Source organism: Danio rerio, chromosome 23 (assembly GCF_052040795.2).
Source record: "Danio rerio strain M-AB ecotype USA chromosome 23, GRCz13ab, whole genome shotgun sequence".
Lineage (NCBI taxonomy): Eukaryota > Metazoa > Chordata > Actinopteri > Cypriniformes > Danionidae > Danio > Danio rerio.
The window spans coordinates 10,840,191-10,858,923 of record NC_141043.1 but is presented as its reverse complement, the minus strand read 5'-3'; the positions used below and the strand labels follow the sequence as shown (position 1 = coordinate 10,858,923).

The following is an 18,733-nucleotide window of genomic DNA, read 5'->3' as shown; positions in this document are numbered from 1 at the left end:
GTTAATACCTCTAACTACGTGACCTAAAAATCTCGCTGATACTGGAACTCCATCAGAGTCTCCTCTCCGCCATGTCTGCTCCTCCATCTGTTTCTCTGTCTCAAACACTCTGGAACTTTCTGTCTCAGTCTTTTGCAGACACTGGGCCAGATTCACTAACCATGGCACCTCCTTTCCAGTCTTACAAGGACACTTTTAACTATTAGCCTGAATAGTAAGATGGATTTTGATTGTCACCTTGCAGAGAATTCCTTGCATTTGAGTGCATAAAGCAGATTATTACTCAGGGGTTAATAACAGTGCTTAAAGAGATGGTTCCACCAAAAATGAAAACCCTCTGTTCATTCACTCATTTAATAATGTTCACAGTCTTCCACAGGCTTATTTTTTTTGTTTCATAAGGCCTCAGTGTGTTGTCAGAAGCAGAGGGTATTCATTTTGTTTTGCCCTCTATGTCAGAAGACTGTAGATTTACATCTTAACATGAAGCACATGCTTTCAAAGTTTGCAAAAAACAAAATCCCAAATGCCAAAAAAGCTGTTACGCTGGGTTCACACTAAACATGCGGATCACTTCACTCCCTCTAGATTACTCGCAGGATGTTTCCGGAAAGCCAAATAAAAAAATTTTAAAAAGTGCAAATTTACATTAAAATGTAAACAAACACATTGAGAATGTGTTGTTTGCATGTAGTTTATATATGTAATACGTGTTTCTTGAAACTGGATGTGTATTTTGCACGTTAACTACCTGCAAATATGTATTTTCCATGCAAAATATGTGCAAAAAAACATGTAGAGTATTTGACACATAAAATGTGCAAACAACATATATTTGACACGTAAAATTAGAGAAATGTATATGATGCAAAAATTGGCGCAAACAACATATTAGACATGTAAAATCTGCGCAAACAACATATTTAACACGGAAAATGTGCGCAAACAATGTATTTGATGCATAAAATTAGCGCAAACAACATTTATTTGACAGAAAATTACTGCAAACATGTATTTTAACACATAAAATTAGCGCAAACAACATGTATTTGACGTAAAATTAGCGCAAACAATGTAGAAATTATCGCAAACGTATTTGACATGTAAAATTATCGCAAACAGCGTGTATTTGACACGTAAAATTAATAAAATATGCGCAAACAACGTATATTTAAGACGTAAAATTAGCGCAAACAACATATTTGTCGCATGAAATTAGCGCAAACAGCGTGTATTTGACACGTAAAATTAGCGCACTCATGTATTTTACATGTAAAAATATGCTTTAACATGTATTTTACGTGAAATATGCGCAAACAACGTATTTGGCATGTGATCTCAGACATCAATTGACATGGTTTTGATCCCTTGACCACATTAAATGCGTGACTGCAATTGGCAATTTGCACAAGGACAAAATGACAAAATGCAATTTCATAAATTTACATTGACTCTTATGTAATTGCGTATGCTAATACTTAAATTGGCATTTGGTGAAACCAACATTTCCGTGACTGTCTGTATTGATGGTAACTCAGTAATTCGCAATAACACTTTTCGTTCAAATCCAAAACCACCTCAAGCGAAGTTAAATGAATGGATTTTTATGTTATATTTGGCATATGCATTACTTGAAATTACGCATATAAAACCTTTTTGCAGTTTATTAATAATCAAGGACCACGCTTTCAGCAAAAATAAATGTCTTTTAATGTTCTAATAAAGTTACTTATGTGCATCTTGAATGAACTGAGGCAAATTGTCATTTTTTGGAGAACCATCCCTTTATATTTTTAAAAACACCATAAATATATTTACCAATCGTGGTGGTTTAGTGTCATAAAGTCATTTACAATCCCACGAACGACGAAACAGTTCTAGGAAGGCAAAACTCCATCAGTCTGTTGTCTTTAGTTTGGTTACATTCTGTATAGTTTGGTTTTAATGTGTTTTGGTATCACGTTAGTTAACCGTAAAGCCCTTATTTCTGCAGAAACGCTCCGGTTAAATTCCTCATGGAATCAACATCTTCTGTTCTTGTTTTTATGGAGCATTTCAGCAATATAAATGACCTGTACATATATTTGTATTCATGTGCCATCCAAATAGTTAAATACCATTAACATTTAACCTATGTAACATACTACTATATATCCATACAACTAGAACTTGATTTGTAGATACTATATTTTCCACTAAGTACTTTTACTTATTCATTAGCAACTAATGCTTAGTCTTTAGATGGTAAAACTCTTGAGGGACTAGTACATTTTCATATACTCGTACTTATATATACAAGTACTTATTTGTTGATCATGACTTACTAGCAGCATTAGCATCTTTTGTAATTATTCATATAGGATGTCCACTTTAGAATTAAAATGTTACTGGTAAAACAATTATTACTAATAACATTTTACATTTACAATACACAACATTTACTAGTATTTATTGAATATCCTCAGATAGCTGGTCAACAAATATTAGTACCTAATGAATAACTAATTACATACTAGTCAAAAGTAAATAGTTGATATCATAATGACTCAGAATTCAGAGGCAAAAACTAATTTATTTTTCTACCAGCAATTGTTTACTAGTCACTGCTGAAGTAACTAGTAGAATATTTAAGTACTATTCATTCATTCATTTTCTTTTCAGCTAAGTCACTATATTAATCTAGGGTTGCCACAGCGGAATGAACCGCCAGCTTTGCCAGCACGTTTCATGCAGCGGATGCCCTTCCAGCTGCAACTCACCACTGGGAAACGTCCATAAACACTCATTCACACACATACACTATGGACAATTTAGCCTACCCATTTCACCTGTAGCGGATGTCTTTGGACTTGTGGGGGAAACCGGAGCACCCAGAGAAAACCCACGCAAGTATGGGGAGAACATGCAAACTCTACACAGAAATGCCAACTGACCCAGCCGAGGCTCGAACCAGCGACCTTCTTGCTGTGCAGCCTATATAAGTTCTAGTAGATATCAATTCCTATCTAATCATTAAGTATTCGTATCTCAGTTGTAAGTTGCTAAATGTAAATTATCTCATAAGAATAACAACTTGAACCTAATAAGTACAAACGTTTTAAAATGTACTAGTTTCAAAAGAAGAACCACTAGTAGCTAATGAATACATGTTATTAGGCTACTTAATGGAAAAAATACGAGTGGCTACAAAGAAATACTGTTAGCATGAAAGCAGATAGTAGTGTGGTTTAGATTAAATGTTAACCGCACTTAACTTCACCCTCAACATGATGACGATTACTGACTTGAGGGCGGGACGACCTGTCACTCAAACGAGATCGACCAATAGCAGAACAAAACCATTCAGGCAATTCTCAAAATGAAATGTCGCACCCTACATTTTCTCGCCGTTTCATTCGCTTATAAAACACGTTATTAAACACTGTCGTAACTTCTGCCTCGTGTGGACTTTAAACATGTCAGTGTATGTGAAGACGACCAGTCCTACGGCTCTCTAGCGCCTCTGCGGTGCCAGCATCACTTTGTTGATGAAGTTGACGATGGCGGTCGCGGGCTGTTCAGGGTCCAGCTCTGCGAAAAGATGGCACACATTCTCTGCCACACTGCCCGGCTTCTTGGCCACAAACCCGAAAACTCTGAGAGGAGACAGGGAGGTTTGTAAATCAGCAACTGACTTTACCATTCACTCAGTTACCATATTCAATCCTAACACACATGAGGAGTGCTACACTGCTCTAAACTGGCAAAGTGCGGTAACTAGACAAAAAACTGAAGGGAAAAATGCCCTTTTTAGTTAAAGTTACTGTTTTAACTGGAGTATAAGTGGCTTTTACACCAGCCAAATAAATATAATGTGGGTAAATTTGTGGTTTACCTTGTCTGAAACTAGACACCATTGAACCAGGAATAATATATTTTAGGCCTCTGTTGTGCAATTTTGATCAAATGTGTAGTTACTTCACTTTGCCTTTGGATGGCAGTATAGTCATTTAAGAGTAAGTAAAAATGTATAAGCACATAATCAGTTTCCTAGAAGCAACACAGGAAACAAGCTGTCGAAACTGTCCAGACCAGGGGTTTTCAAATCACGGTTCTGGTACCCCAGAGACCCTCCAGGAAGTGGTACAGGGGTCTGGGGAAATGTTTGAGATAAACAACAGAAAAAAAACTGCACTAAATCTAATACTTACAAAGAAAAATCTAATTAAAACAAACAGAAATGTAATAAATGAATAACAAAACAAATATTGAAATAAGTAGATTAAACAAATGCATGAATAGAAAAAATATATATATTTTTAAGTTTTATAGAAACTGCATAGTTTAGTCTTTAAATTACATTTGACAAATTAAATCCAAATACTCTAGGTCCCTACTCTACGGTAGCCCAGAGACCTTCAAGTGGGAGGAACTTGCACCGCCAAAAGGTTGGGTTAAGGGTTGGTGTAGGCAGGGCTGTGCGATTCATCGAAATCACATTCATGATTTGAAACGTTGCGATTAGCTATTCGCAAAAGGCTGCAATATGAAATATGTATTATTTTATTTCCCCCGCCCAGAGCAAATGCGTGACTGCCGTCTGTGTTTGATAGTCTCATTGGTCAATTGAGTGAGCACATTTTTGTCCTGCCCAATCAGAATTGCACAACTGAACAATGCAGAAAGTCCACAATAAAAACTATCAAACAGAAAGGAGTGGGATGATAACGAGAAAAAATAACACATCGATAAAATAGAAATATTTTGGTTTCAAAGTCACGGACTAAACAAAATATACAAACAAAACTGGTTTTTATTTGTGCTTACTGTTTGCTCTAGAGAAAAATTAGTGTTTAATTTCTGAATATTGAAAAACAAATTTGAATAAAAGTTTAAGTTAATATCTTTTTAGTTATTTTTTAAAACTAACACTCCCTGCATTTTAGCAGTAAGAAGCTACAGATTATACAGATTAGTGAGCTGAAGCTTGACTACAAAATTATATTGCAAATCAAATTGAAATTGAAACAATCGCAATTAGATGTTTTCCCCAAATCGCACAGCCCTAGGTGTAGGTGTAATAGACATTAATAAAACACAAGAAGTTACTGTGAGGTGGGTTTAGGGTTGTGGTAGGAGTAGATGTTAATGAAACAATAGGTTAAGCCGTCGTCACACTGCGCTTTTCACCCCATAGACTTACATTCAAATGGCCCTGAATGTGACAAACCGGAAACACAAACTTGTGCGACTAGTTTCGCAGTTTGCAGAAATTTTGCTTATACTTAAAATTTTTTAAGTTGGTAAAATCTAAATTTGGAAGAAAAATGTAAATTAATAGAAGATCTGGTAGAGTAAATGTCTTTTTTGTTGGTTATGTTTGTGTTCATTCTATGTTTAATTTTATTTATTTGTATTAATATTTTATTGATTTGATTATTATTAGAGTTCTGTTCTGTAAGTGTAGTTGAGAGTTGTTAATTGTTAATTGAATTATTGTACTTGTGCTATTATGCAATATAAAAAAAAAAGTTTAGCAGTTCGCTGCATTGCAAAGTTCAAACTTGGTGAACTCTAACACCCCATTCACACGGGGCGTCAGCTTCAATGCTTGACAGAAGGCGTGTCTGAAGTTGGTGCTGACGGGATTGTCATAGCAGCTTTAGCCAATGAAATTAGTCAGCAATCAGCTACTGCTGAGATGGAGTATTTGCATATAGCGATCTGATTAGCTGACGCATCTGTCGACGCTTGGAAAGTTGAGAGAGTCCCAACTTCTGCAGCGAGGAATACCTCTGAAGCAGCACAGACGGATCCACAATGCAGTTCGGCAACGCCTGACGTCAACCATTCAAAGTGAATGGGAACCCTTGAAGCTGACTCCCAGTGTGAATGGGGCGTAACCAGCGAAATTGCATCACGTGACTGCATGAGACCAATCGAAGATCAAAAGATGACCTCTCTGGACAGAAATGTAAAACATGGACCAATCGCTTGCTTTTTAAAACATCTAATCTTGTTAAATCCTGCCCCTTTTCGCAACACTGTATGACCGAATTTGGCATGTGTGACCACAGCTTTACTGTGAGCTTAGGTTTGAGGTTGTGGTAAGTGTAGACGTTAATAAAACAATATAAGGACTCCATGTCATGTACAAGTCATCAAATAAATCAATGAAAACTCCATGAGGTTTGTACAGACCACTTGGAGCTCAAGTCCCACCCGCTTCAAGGTTGCATGACCATTTAGAACTGTCTCCGACCTCTGTTTAAATTCTTCTCATTAAATAAGGTCTTTATACAAGAAGTCTTTACATTTTAGGATGAAGGTCCTCACGTGAGGATGTGGAGGTGCTTGAAATCAAGAATTGAAAACCCCTGGTGCAGGCGACACATATTATTTCAACTTACTTAGAGGTCGTGCTGTCTGAGTTAGTCCACCTACAGCCACAAGAGGGAGACATAGACAAGACTGAGGAACAGACACACACTCACACAGAACAGATGCTGCAGTCACACAAACATGCTCTCAGTCTGAACACACTCTACACAAAGACTGTAGCTGAATTCCGTTCTGACACATTTCAGATTGCAATGAGTCTTGAAATGGAGCTTTGGTAGCTTGTAGTATTTGTGTTGCTTGTGTAGAGTGTGCTGCGCATGCAGTTGTAAAAACATGCACTGCTTTGGGGCTTTTGCATATACCCGAATGACAAATCCCCTTTTCTTGAAACATTTAAAGTTATTACTTAAAATTCTTTAGATTTAAAAATCTTTAAAGAAAAAAATTAAACTTAAGCCCCAAAGCATGTATTTTACTTACAACTGAAAACATACAAATACAAAGTAGTTTTTTTTAATGATGCACACGCAGACAGAGCAGCCCAAACAGAATCATGCACTACCTGATTAGATTTAGTGCTACTACTACTACTGTAGGCAAGCAATTATTAAAACAAAACATATATACATTTTAAGATGTCCTATATTAAAAACATAACCAATTAAAGTACACCAAAAATCAATCAATAGAGACATGACCAAAACAATTAAGAACTAAGTAAACCAAAAGATATCAAAGCAAAAAAGTAAACCCCCCTGCAGTATATTAGCAAACACGCAAAACAACAAATAAATGCATTTTTATATATCCAAAACAAACAAATGCAAAACAAATGACTACAAAAAACAAACATTATACAATAAACAAAAAGTACAAATTAAAAATATATACCCAGAAACAAAAATAAACGCAAAAAAACTGAAATAGAAACTCTTCTATAGCCAAAGCAAAGTGAAACAAAAACAATCAAACAATACAGAGTATTAAAAAAGATACAAATAAATGTTTAAAATAAATGATAAAAAACATTTACTTACAAAATAAAACAGAAGAAATGCAAACCAAAGTTAAAAAATTTAATAAAAAAAATCGAAGAAATTTGTTAAAGGGGTGGTCCACTACGATATTATATTTTAAACTTCAGTTGATGTGTAATGTAGCTGTGTGAACATAAACAGCATCTCTGAATGTAAAATATTCAAAGTTTAATGCAAAGGGAGACCTTGATTTGTACAGAGTTAGCTTAGCAACGCCTACAATTAACGAATTTTGGGGACTACAAAAAATACTTCTGCCCCCTGTGAGATCACAAAAGTTCGTTATTGCGCATCCCACACTGCGCAGGTAAAGGCCGTGGCCATAGGCGCTGTAACGTTACTGCAGAGAGAGAAATGCCATCCTGCTGTTTCCACAGAGCTGTTCTGTTTCTGTTGTTGGGCTTCCAAATGACACGACCCAAACACAGAAGTGCTTACAGTTCAATATTAATTATGTTCCAGAGAACTATAAAATACATAGCAAGCATGATTTGACAAAACACAGCTTCCAGAATCTCTCCCAGTTCAGTGCTGGATTCAGTTAAAATCTCCTCAAAGATGGAGCAAGGAGACGCTGTGAACTCTGAGTCATGACCTGTAAGTGTTTTTATTTGTTAAAATTGATCATGACATGTACAGTGTCTAACTTTAATGGTGTGTTGTAGCAAAGATGTAAACAACGGGAAATTATGGTAACCGCTAACGACTTAGCTAACGTTACAAATCTATATTTATCAAACGGCTGTAAACGCACACACACACATACACATACACGCACTCTTGGCCAGCACCTGCGTCTCTCTGTGGGAGACGGCAGAGTTTCTCTCTATAGGCAGCTTTGCTATGCGTTTTACAACTCGGACAATAAAGTCGCAAAAGATATGTGAACGATTCATGTTACTTACACAGGCATATTCCGCATATGCATGAAAGACGTCCTGTAACGCGTTGATTTAAAAAAAATACAGCAATGATTTCCCAACTGGAGTGTAACATCAAAAACAAATCAATCCAGGCTCACAAAGGTCCCATCTCACATCTTGTGCTTTATTCTGTCACCATAGAAAATAACTTAATCCGAGCATGAGAGAAAAAGAACAATAAAAATCTCTCCCGCGCACATGCGCTTCTCGTGTTACAGATACTTCATCGTATACACGCATAAACACACTAAAAGGCACAGAAACAGTTAAAGGAGCCGCATCCCATTTTCACTCGTTACAGACACGTGTTGACTGACTGACTGACTGACTGTTTACACAAAACGCGCGTGCTTGTCAGGGCGTGACGTGGAGCCGATCGGCGAATCACAGCATATTATGATGATGACCAATCAGAGTCACTTGAGGGTGGGCCTTTTAGAGAAACTAGGAAATATGACAGTCGTTTTCATGTTAGCTGAGTAGCTGTGTATAATCAAAGTGAGATTTATGAAAAAATAACACGATTTCCTTCAAGTTAAACATGAGCACACATTGCTTTGCATCTTATTAACACAACCAAGCCTTAAAAATAACATTCTGGACCACCCCTTTAAAAAATTTACAAAAATAACTACAATCCTCCTATGTCCACTTTGTTTTCTCTAACTTTAATGTGTTGAAGTTGCCTTGGATGTGCAATACATTTTTTTTGTTTTCTTCAATACAACTTCAAAAACTTAAATACAAGTTTTTGTTTCTCAACTAAGATGCAACAAATTATGTTGTATTATTGTGACAATGATATCCAGTAAATATAACACCAGTCAACACAGTCTCACCTCCTGTCTTGTGGGTCGATGCTGCTGTAAGTCACACTGTTGATGGGATAGTGTCTCCTGAAGAACACCCTGAAAAACCAGACCTCACACAGTTAGCTCTTTGTAATGCAAACAACCTGCCCTCCCTACTGGTGCACCCATCTTCATTTTTCACGCCCAAATTATGTCTGATTGCTGATTTATTTTTTAATTTTTCCAGCAAATTTACTGATTCTGAAACCAATTTCTGGACTAATCTTATAATCACTCATTCATTCATTCATTCATTTTCTTTTGAATTATATATCTGGGGTGGCCACAGCTGAATGAACCACCAACTATTCCGGCATATGTTTTACGCAGGGGATGTCCTTCCAGCCTTAACCCAGTACTGGGAAACACCCATACATTCACACACCCACTCATACACTAAGGTCAATTTCATTCATCCAATTCACTTATAACCAGGGTGAAAATTAAAAACACTGAAGATCTGAGGTCACCTTTTAAGCAAATTATTTCTTAGTATTAAAGAGCTGACCCCCTATATATCTTGTTTTGATGTCCTTTAGCGGGGATCAAGCATTAATTGAGGGGGTCAATCCCCCCCAAACCCCTCTGTAATTGGCACCCTGCTTATAGCCTATGTCTTTGAACTGTGAGGGAAGCTGAATATTATACGTTAATAAAACTGAATTGCAGTTAATAAAATGATTGCAGAGCAATTTTAATGCAAGTCCAGAAAATAAATCTGAGCACATGACATTCACATGTTTGCAATCAAAAAATGTCTGATTCTGATTTCTGGCCAGCTGATAGGTGCATTCTAGTCCCCATATCATGTCTTATTTCCCACAGAACACAGATTTTGCTACACTTTGAAAAGCATTAGTGTGTCTACCTGCGCTGGCTGTCTGTCAGTGTGATGCCTTGCGCAGACACCTTAAAGTGGACCACTGTGGCAGAGGGGCGAGGACTGCGAGACAATGTGGCCCCTGTAGCTTTAGCGATAGCCTGTGGCCCCGTCAGGGACTCGGTCTCCACTGAATTCAGGTACAGCACATTACAGGCTGCGGACAGAGGTCAGAGGTTAAAGATGTGAAGAAAGACATGACGCAGTGCAGATGTGCAGCTTCACACTCACCTGCTCCCTGTTTCAGGAGGTCTGCGGCTGTGCTCATGTTACTCACCGGCTGAACCTCCACTACATCACCTATTGGGTCTGACAGAGAGACATTATCATTTATAGAGCAGAGGCTGATATAAACACTCAGTTTTAAAAACACAAATGTTGTGTGATTATGTATGTTTGCACTGCCATTCAAAGGTTAGGGCTTGGTAGGGAGTTTCAAATTTTAGTTTTTTTGCTTACCAAAGCAGCTTTATTTGATTTAGTAAAAACAGCACAATTGTGAAATATTATTAGAATTTATTTATTATAAACTAATTATTTATTTATTTATTAGCTCTCTGGAATATTTCATTCTCGTTTGTGTACTTCAAATAATGTCCATGTATATACAGTGTAATAATTAATAAATAATAATTTGCCATACAACCTGAAATCAAATCACATTCCAAATACACCAAACTTTTCCAGCCTTTGAAATGCTTTGTAACCTTCTCCTGAATTGTACCTTTCTGCAACTTTATCCCAAGAGTCTTTTGACAGTAAAGGTAGGGCTGGGCGATATGCCGAAAATGCAATCATGAACAATAACAATTTATATTTCGATAGGTTGTTAATGCTTCCAGATTTAAATGAGTTCCCCAACAATAACAAAAGCCACAAATTTAGAGGGTCCATATAATGGCATAACATATTTTCACACGATAAATTTTTGGTGGCCGAAAATCAACACACTCTTAGATTCCCATTGTTGGACATTTCTGCTGTGATTGGCTCGTAGATCAATCTAGAGAAAAAAGTCCAGAGCTTATTATTGTTATTGACATAAATTTTATCGTGATTCAATATAATATCATTTATTGGCCCAGCCTGAAAGTACAGATTTTCATAGGGTGTGATAATTTTTCTATAGGCACTGAATAGAGATCCATCCAAGGATGGGCACTATAACTTATTACCATTAGTGTAAACAGTGCAACACACAAGCATCGCTTTTTTTTTTTTTTGTATTAGCTTATGTAAATGTACATCCTGACAGAGATACGGGCAAACAAAAGTTTTTTTTGAGGCTCACAGAAGTGTTCTTGGGGCTTTGTATAATTACCATTGAAGTCACATTGAACATTTTAACATTTTACTTCCTTTTCTGGACTTTGTACATCTTGGGACCATTGCTGTCTTTGGAGGATGAGAGAGCTCTCTGATTTCATCTAAAATATCTTAATTTGTGTTCTGAGATCAATATAGAGTAAGAAAAGTCCAGAGCTTACCATTGTTATTGACATAAATTTTATCGTGATTCGATATATATCATTTATCGGCCCAGCCTGAAGGTACAGATTTTCATAGGGCATGATACTTTTTCTATAGACACTGAATAGAGATCCATCTTTTGTGTCTAACTGTTTAGTTTTGTGGCAATGTAATAACTGGAAAAAACTTACATCCAGCTGTACTGTTTTCTATTTTAATATATTTTAAATGTAATTTATTAGTTTGAAATCAGGTGAATTAAAAAACATCTTCACTCCAGTCTTTACACACTTCCTTACTTTCATTTGGTTTATTCTCTGCTTTTATCGGGCGTCACCATAGGTGAATTAAACACCAGTTACTCTGGCATTTGTTTTACCGGTGGATACCCTTCCCCTAGTACAACCCTCAGTGCTGGGAAACACCCACACACTCTCCGATTCACACACTATGGCCAATTTAGTTAATCCAATTCACCAATACTGCATGTGTTTGGACCCTGGGGGATACTTCATGTGAACATGGGGGGAGCATGCAAACTCCACAAAGAAATGCTAACTGGCCCAGCCGCGACTCAAACCAGTGACCTTCTTGCTGAAAGGCGACAGTGCTAAAAGTATTCCAAATGACTTCAGTGATTCAACTGTATTCATATGAAGCATCAAGAACATTTTTATGTGCCAAAAGCTGTAACTTTGTTTGCTTATATCTTTCTTCCCACATCAGGGGTCTAATAGCGTAGAAATCTTCCTAAAGTGGACGCACACCAAAATAACATTTTTCTTTATTTCTTAAAGATTATGGCTCATATGATTATTTAAGGTGGTTTCCACCCCTGTTTTGAGCGTATGCAAAATTGATAAATTAGACCTCAAGTTGCTAGGATGCACATTTACTAATGATGGGCAGTATAACGTATTGTCATTAGAGTCAGCAGCGCAACACACAAGCATCGTTTTTTTGTATTAGCCGTAGTAAATGTACATCCTGACATAACACCAAAGATATGGGCAAACAAAGGGTTTTTTTGAGGCTCACAAAAGTGTTCTTGGGGCTTTGTATGATTACCATTAAAGTCACATTGAATATTATAACAATGTTTTCACTTCCTTTTCTGGATTTTGTACATCTTACATCTTGGGATCGTTGCTGTCTTTGGAGGATGAGAGAGCTCTCTGATTTCATCTACAATATCTTAATTTGTGTTCTGAAGATGAACGAAGGTCTCAGGGCATTGAAATGACATGAGGGTGAACAAATCCTTTTATAAATGGCAGATTAAAGAAAATGCTAAATAAATATGCAACAAATTAGCAGAATTATTGATTGGATCCCTATTTTCTCTGCCTTGATTTTTTTAGTTGTTTTGAAGCATTCGTTTTAATTTTGTGCATTAGAACACCTTGCAAGCATCCCACTGAGTGTGTATGTTGTGATGGTGCTTTCATCACACAGCGCTATCTCAGCGTGCTGTGTTGACGTCTGCAGTTGTGTTTACCTTTCTCTGGGATACGGAGGGCACAGGGCAGAGAGATGGGTGTAATGGAATGCTGATACACCAGTGCTGAAAGACTCCCTACCAATGACAAAACACACACAGAGGACCTCAGCACTTGGCTTTCATAACACTTCAACATTATTTACCTTTAGAACTGAAGTTGCCAGATTGCAAAAGCAACAGAATGGAGCCAGACGCAAACTAATCACAGGCATAAATGTACTTGTTGGCTTTCTAATCCAGAAAAACAAATGCTACATTAGAGTTGTGAGCTTTATCTGAACGCCTACAATGTGCAGCGTGCGTTCTGAACTATTTAACATATTCAGAGCTCTGCTGGAGTGCATGACTGAGATATTGTGGAGATTGGACAGTTCTGTGGCCTGAATACCTTGCATGCATTGAGCAAACTGATGCACCGCTCAGATATTTCACACTAAAATGAGCTCACATTTCATTCAGTTCTATAAACTCCACATTTGTGCTTCCAGATCAGGTATAGCACCACAAGAATGTTCTTCTTAACATGTGATAATTTCTGGTTATCAATATCAATTATCACCTGGAATGCCCCCATAGAGTTTTATAGAGGATTTCTGGAGTGCTCACCAAAGTAGGGCTCGTTCTGACAGCCCTTGATCTTCACCCCTCGCGGCCCCGTCTCAATCAGAAAGTGACGAACCAGCTGTTCCAGAGGGTCTCCTGTTAACACAGAGGAAATTGCCATCTTTAATGCAAAGTTTGGTGGTTGTATATTAAATCAGGAAATCAAAATACTGCACTTCAGTTGTGATTAATGGATATTTAGACCAACACATGTGTCTGTTTAAAGACAGAAGTCATACAAAGCATTCCCCAAGCTGTTCCCAATGTTGTCTCAATTAAATATTTAGACCAAAATAAACAGTGCAACAATGCTCTCTACTTTACATGGTCTGGTATTAATTAGGACAACGAAAAAATAATCAATCAAATAATCAGCAAAGAGCTACAAAGCATGCTTTTTGGTAAAGGAACCATCTATTCATAATTCTGCCTGTATGACCTATATACATACACTGTAGACCTCAGTTTGTGTCTATGAGCTGCTGTATATAAACCATGTGAACATCCAAATATCTCTGAAGTTAGTCCATGAACACTTGAGAATTGAGATCAACCTGACCGCATCTGCAACCATAGCTATACACATCTATATACTGTATGTTTGTCATAAATCAACGCAATAAAACAAGACAAAGTCATTAGCTATCAAAATACTTTTTAAAGGTATTGAATTTAGCTTATTTTTTTATGGAATACATTTTTTACTATGCTAATGTAGTGTTTATGCAGTGTTTACACCCAAAGTGTAAACTTTTATTCCAGTAAATCTGTTACTTAAATGACTTTAAGGGTGCTTTCATACCTGTGAATCGATTCAGTTGTTCAGACACAGGGATTAAAATTGTTACAATGTTGCTCTTTGTTCTTTGTGCGGTTCGCTTTCACACGGCAAAGTTTTTAAACGGACCAAAAGAGCTAAAACAAGTTACGTGTGAGTAAACTCTCCTCACATCTCGCCCTACTCATAATTCTCTCTTCTTATATCCATATAAGTCTGTGACATATCCATACACGTTTACTTTCTCACTACAATCGATGCACTCCAGAGTTTGTTTCTATCGAGCCAAGACCACCTCATTTAGGCGATCATAGACTGATTAGTTTGGCGCGGATCAAAGCGTGGTTGCTGGTTTCACATATACCAAACGAACCATGCAACTGGGCAAACGAGACAGATTCTGAAACAAAAGTCTAGGTGTGAAAGCACCCTGACACAAATGATGACAATTTGATTTGTGTTTAACACTGTGCTAATCTTTTTCTATAGAATCTTTGGAGAAACTATATCCTCATTTCAAGAGTTCATACTTAGATATTGCTTGATAATGTTAGCAGCTTTGGCATGCTGTCCTGGGAGAGAACCCTGAGCTCTGAGATAATTGAGCCCAAGGCTCCCGTCTGGTCAATAAGCATGTAAGGGGGTACAAGATCAGGTAGTTGTCGAGAACTCCTCAAATTCGTTCAGCCAATTTCTTGATCATTAGGAGCAGCCCTAGAGGAATAGACCCCCAACCACACCAGCGCATACCTATGTGGTAAAAGCTCAGTATTAAAGTACTCATGTACTGTTCCTATTGGTTTATTTAATTCACTTATGTTGCATGTCTTTGTACTGTTGGAGGAAACCGGAGTACCTGGGCGGAAACCCATGTGAGCACAGGGAGAACATGTAAACTTCGCACAGAAATACCAACTGGCCCAGCCAGGACTCGAACCAGTGACCTTCTTGCTGTGAGGCAACAATGCTAGCCACTGAGCCGCCATGTCACCCAATCCTTAATTAATCTAGGAAGAGAATGAGGGAGATAGGGTGGATGGGGCGGTTCTTTAAAAGACGAAGATAAAGGAGCAAAGTTAGACTAGATATGTATGTTGCGTTTGGAATGATCTGATTTAGAGCTGAACATCTTTGCCCAAACCCGACCAGACCCGGCCAGTCCCGAGTGGTTCGGGTGGATTCGGGTTTGATTTCTATCATATAAGACGGGGTCGGGTCGGGTTGGGCTTGGCTTGCGCAGTAGGTAAATGAATAGTCTTGTGATCTTACGGCAGTGACAAACAGCAAGCTGACAGGTAAAAAGACGTGGTCACTCGCTACATTGAAACTGCTTTCATGGAAAATTAAATGGATGTTCCTGGCTGGTAGAGCAAACAATCCTACCCAAAACTTGCAAAATTAGCCAGATCAGATCTATGCATCTCGGCCTTTAGCAGCAGAAGTGAAAGGGTGTTCGGTGCTGCTGGATGCATCATCCTGAGCGCAGGACTGCGCTAAAGCCGGTGAATTCAATAATGTTCCTCCACAAAACACGTAGCCTAATCTTATTAAGTAAAGGGTTATTTAAGTTATAAATAAATATTAATTAAACCATAAAATCATAATGTAGACAGAGTATACAGGCTAATGTTGGCATTAGGCTATTATTTTATTATTCAGCTTCACCGTCGCCTTAATGCCAGATTGTGAAGAGAAGTGGCAAAACAAATCCCACAGAGCATTTATCTTAATTTCATTATTGCCAAATACTCGTCATAATTTTGAATTTATTTTAATTTAATTTGTTAAGAAAGACTTCTTTTCATTGGTGTGTTGGCAAATTTAAAGTCTAAGTGTATGTACCTAGGCCTATTTAGTGTGCTGAGATGTTACAATGTTACAGAGGACTTATTTTATTCCTTTGTTCCAACTTCCAAGTGGCATATAGCCTACGTTTGTTACGAAAAAACTATTTTAAAAATATAAATGACTCATTCTTGAAAAAAAGGCAAAAGAGCTGCGTGCCTGTGCACATTTGAATAATGTCGGGCTGTAAACGGGTTCAGGCTTTATAAAGCTGTCAATCAAAATGTACCTGTAGATTACAGCTCTGATCTGATTGACTTGCTAATAATTATGGATGTGGGACCAGTCGCGATCAATTATATCATATGCTCCTCTCGAAATTAGTTTGTAAAACTTCACTTAATAACTAGATGTTGTAGTAAACTGTAAACAATTGTTTAATTGCTTCTTGGAGAATCGGTATCACTACATGAAGGCTTTATTAACCCGGAACCATGGATGCAGGCGTTGCTGATTTGCAACAGTTAAAAGCATAGACTTTGCCTGTTTCTAAAATTTAATTTGAGCCTGAAAGGGTTAATACACATTTTACTTGTTTTGCCTTGTAGCTCATAAATAATTTTGCCTACAGGGGTCTAATGTTTGTCTGATCAATGACAGACAGAAGAAGTTTTTGAAGACATTTATCACAATTTTCTTGAATTTCAAGTGTAATTCCAAAAAATTAGGATACTTTGGCTCTATATTCTGGTGTTGTTTAGCTCTGCTAGAGTACTTCAGGTGCAGTCGTGTGTTTCCTGTGCAGACAGAGAGCTTTGGGAGCAACATTGGAGCAAGATGAATGTTTGTATGAGGAAATGCCTGCAGATGTGGCGTACCTTTGCTGCTATGATTATTGACGTTGGGGGGTGGGCTGGCAACTTTCAGGGCCAGACCGTAGGCCCCCTGGAAGGAGTTACTGTCTCGGATGAGGAAGGCCCCTGGCTCTCTTTCCTTCAGTGCTGCTATAGCTGTTGAACAGAGACAGCACAGTTTAATGTGACTATTTTAAGAAAGGATCCAAGCATATGGAACAACAATCTGTTGCAGCATGTGCAAAAACACAACAGCATAAGTAAGCATCACTATTAGGATTGCCCATTCTTTAGGTTATGATAAGTGCAAGGACCATTTATAAGATATGGCTGCAATTGCACTTGCAAATTCGTGCTCCTAGTGTGTGAAATTAAACAAGGAGATTTTTAACTTCATTCATTTTCTTTTTGGCTTAGTCCCTTTATTAATCCGGGGTCACCACAGCGGACCAACTTATCCAGCAAGTTTTTACGCATCAGATGCCCTTCCAGCCGCAACCCAATTCTGGGAATCATCCACACACACGTTCACACACTCATTCATACACTACGGACAATTTAGCTTACCTAATTCACCTGTACCGCATGTCTTTGGACTGTGGGGGAAACCGGAGCACCCGGAGGAAACTCATGCGAAGGCAGGGAGAACATGCAAACTCCACACAGAAATGCCAGCTAAGCCGAGGTTCGAACCAGCGACCCAGCAACCTTAAGGCTGATTTATACTTCTGCGTCAAACACCGGCATATGCTACGACGCTGACGCATAGCCCTTCGCCATGGCCGTCGGCGTCACTGACGTGCACCTCTCAAAAAATTTAACTACACGTCGCAACAACGCGTAGCGCAAGCTCTGTGATTGGTCGGCTTGGTAGCACTGACAAGTCAGGGCGGGACCGAGAGCCGCGCGAATGGCGCGAGCGATTGTTTACAAGTGTGGAGTCCCGTGAAGGAACTCCGGATGGAAAGTTTTGTTTTGTGTTTACCTCATAGTTAAAGTTGTTGCCTGTCCGCCGGTTCCTGCCTCAAAATGAGTGAGTTTGAGTCATTTGTACAACCAGGAAGTGTTCAGGAAAAGCAAAACAGAAGCGAAGAAACTCGACACAGAGGAACATTTACACCTCACTGCCAACTAGTGTTTCGGAAGTGTTAATGCAGACCAACAGAGACAGTGCGCAGAAGTATAAATGCACAGCTGCGCGCGTTGCCTGCGCCGTGAGTTACGCCGGTCACTTGACGCAGAAGTATAAACCAGGCTTTATTGCTGTGAGGCGACAGCACTACCTACTGCGCCACTGCCTCGCCACATTTTTAACTTTTACAAAAATATTTGTTTTAAACTTTAAACACTAAATTCTGCTTTAGAACTGCTATTTATGTAAGAAAACATGTCAAAGTCTTTTTTACAGATTTACTCTAAAGCTGTCTTAAACTCTAAAGCTTTACACTGTGCTGTACAGTACAATAAGGTTTGGCATGGCTTGGTTCAACTAGCTTCCGTTTGGTTTAGCTTGGCTCGTTTTGCCTTTTCCCTGCAGTTTAGTACCACTTGAAGCAGATGGAATTATTGCTGTAGTTTAAATTTATAGTTTAAAGAGTGGTTTTAGCGAATCGTAAGACATTGGTAGTGATGGAAGTGATCAGCAGTGTCTATACTTAATGTTTTGGTAATGGTATGGCTCGCTTGAAACCTTATAAGTTCTAAAAAAAAAAGTACCAGGCACCAAGCCC

At 38.1% G+C, this 18,733-nt stretch overlaps 1 protein-coding gene across 15 annotated transcripts in view; it reads right to left on the bottom strand.

Moving 5' to 3' along the window:
* Positions 1-2,649: 2,649 nt before the first annotated feature.
* The window catches only part of tns2a (tensin 2a), a 117,509-nt gene continuing 101,425 nt past the window's right edge, over positions 2,650-18,733 (bottom strand). For 8 of the 15 annotated variants that reach the window (XM_087306609.1, XM_087306604.1, XM_087306611.1 and 5 more), the window contains 7 exons: positions 17,028-17,159; positions 13,590-13,682; positions 12,981-13,058; positions 10,244-10,321; positions 10,001-10,169; positions 9,121-9,189; positions 2,650-3,635 (listed from right to left, as the gene is read on the bottom strand). In XM_087306609.1, the coding sequence (XP_087162735.1) occupies positions 3,494-3,635; positions 9,121-9,189; positions 10,001-10,169; positions 10,244-10,321; positions 12,981-13,058; positions 13,590-13,682; positions 17,028-17,159 (761 nt within the window). In that variant the 3' untranslated portion in view covers positions 2,650-3,493. Of the gene's footprint in view, positions 3,636-6,389; positions 6,420-9,120; positions 9,190-10,000; positions 10,170-10,243; positions 10,322-12,980; positions 13,059-13,589; positions 13,683-17,027; positions 17,160-18,733 lie in introns of all 15 variants that reach the window. The other 7 variants (XM_087306606.1, XM_087306603.1, XM_087306605.1 and 4 more) reach the window with 2 other exon arrangements.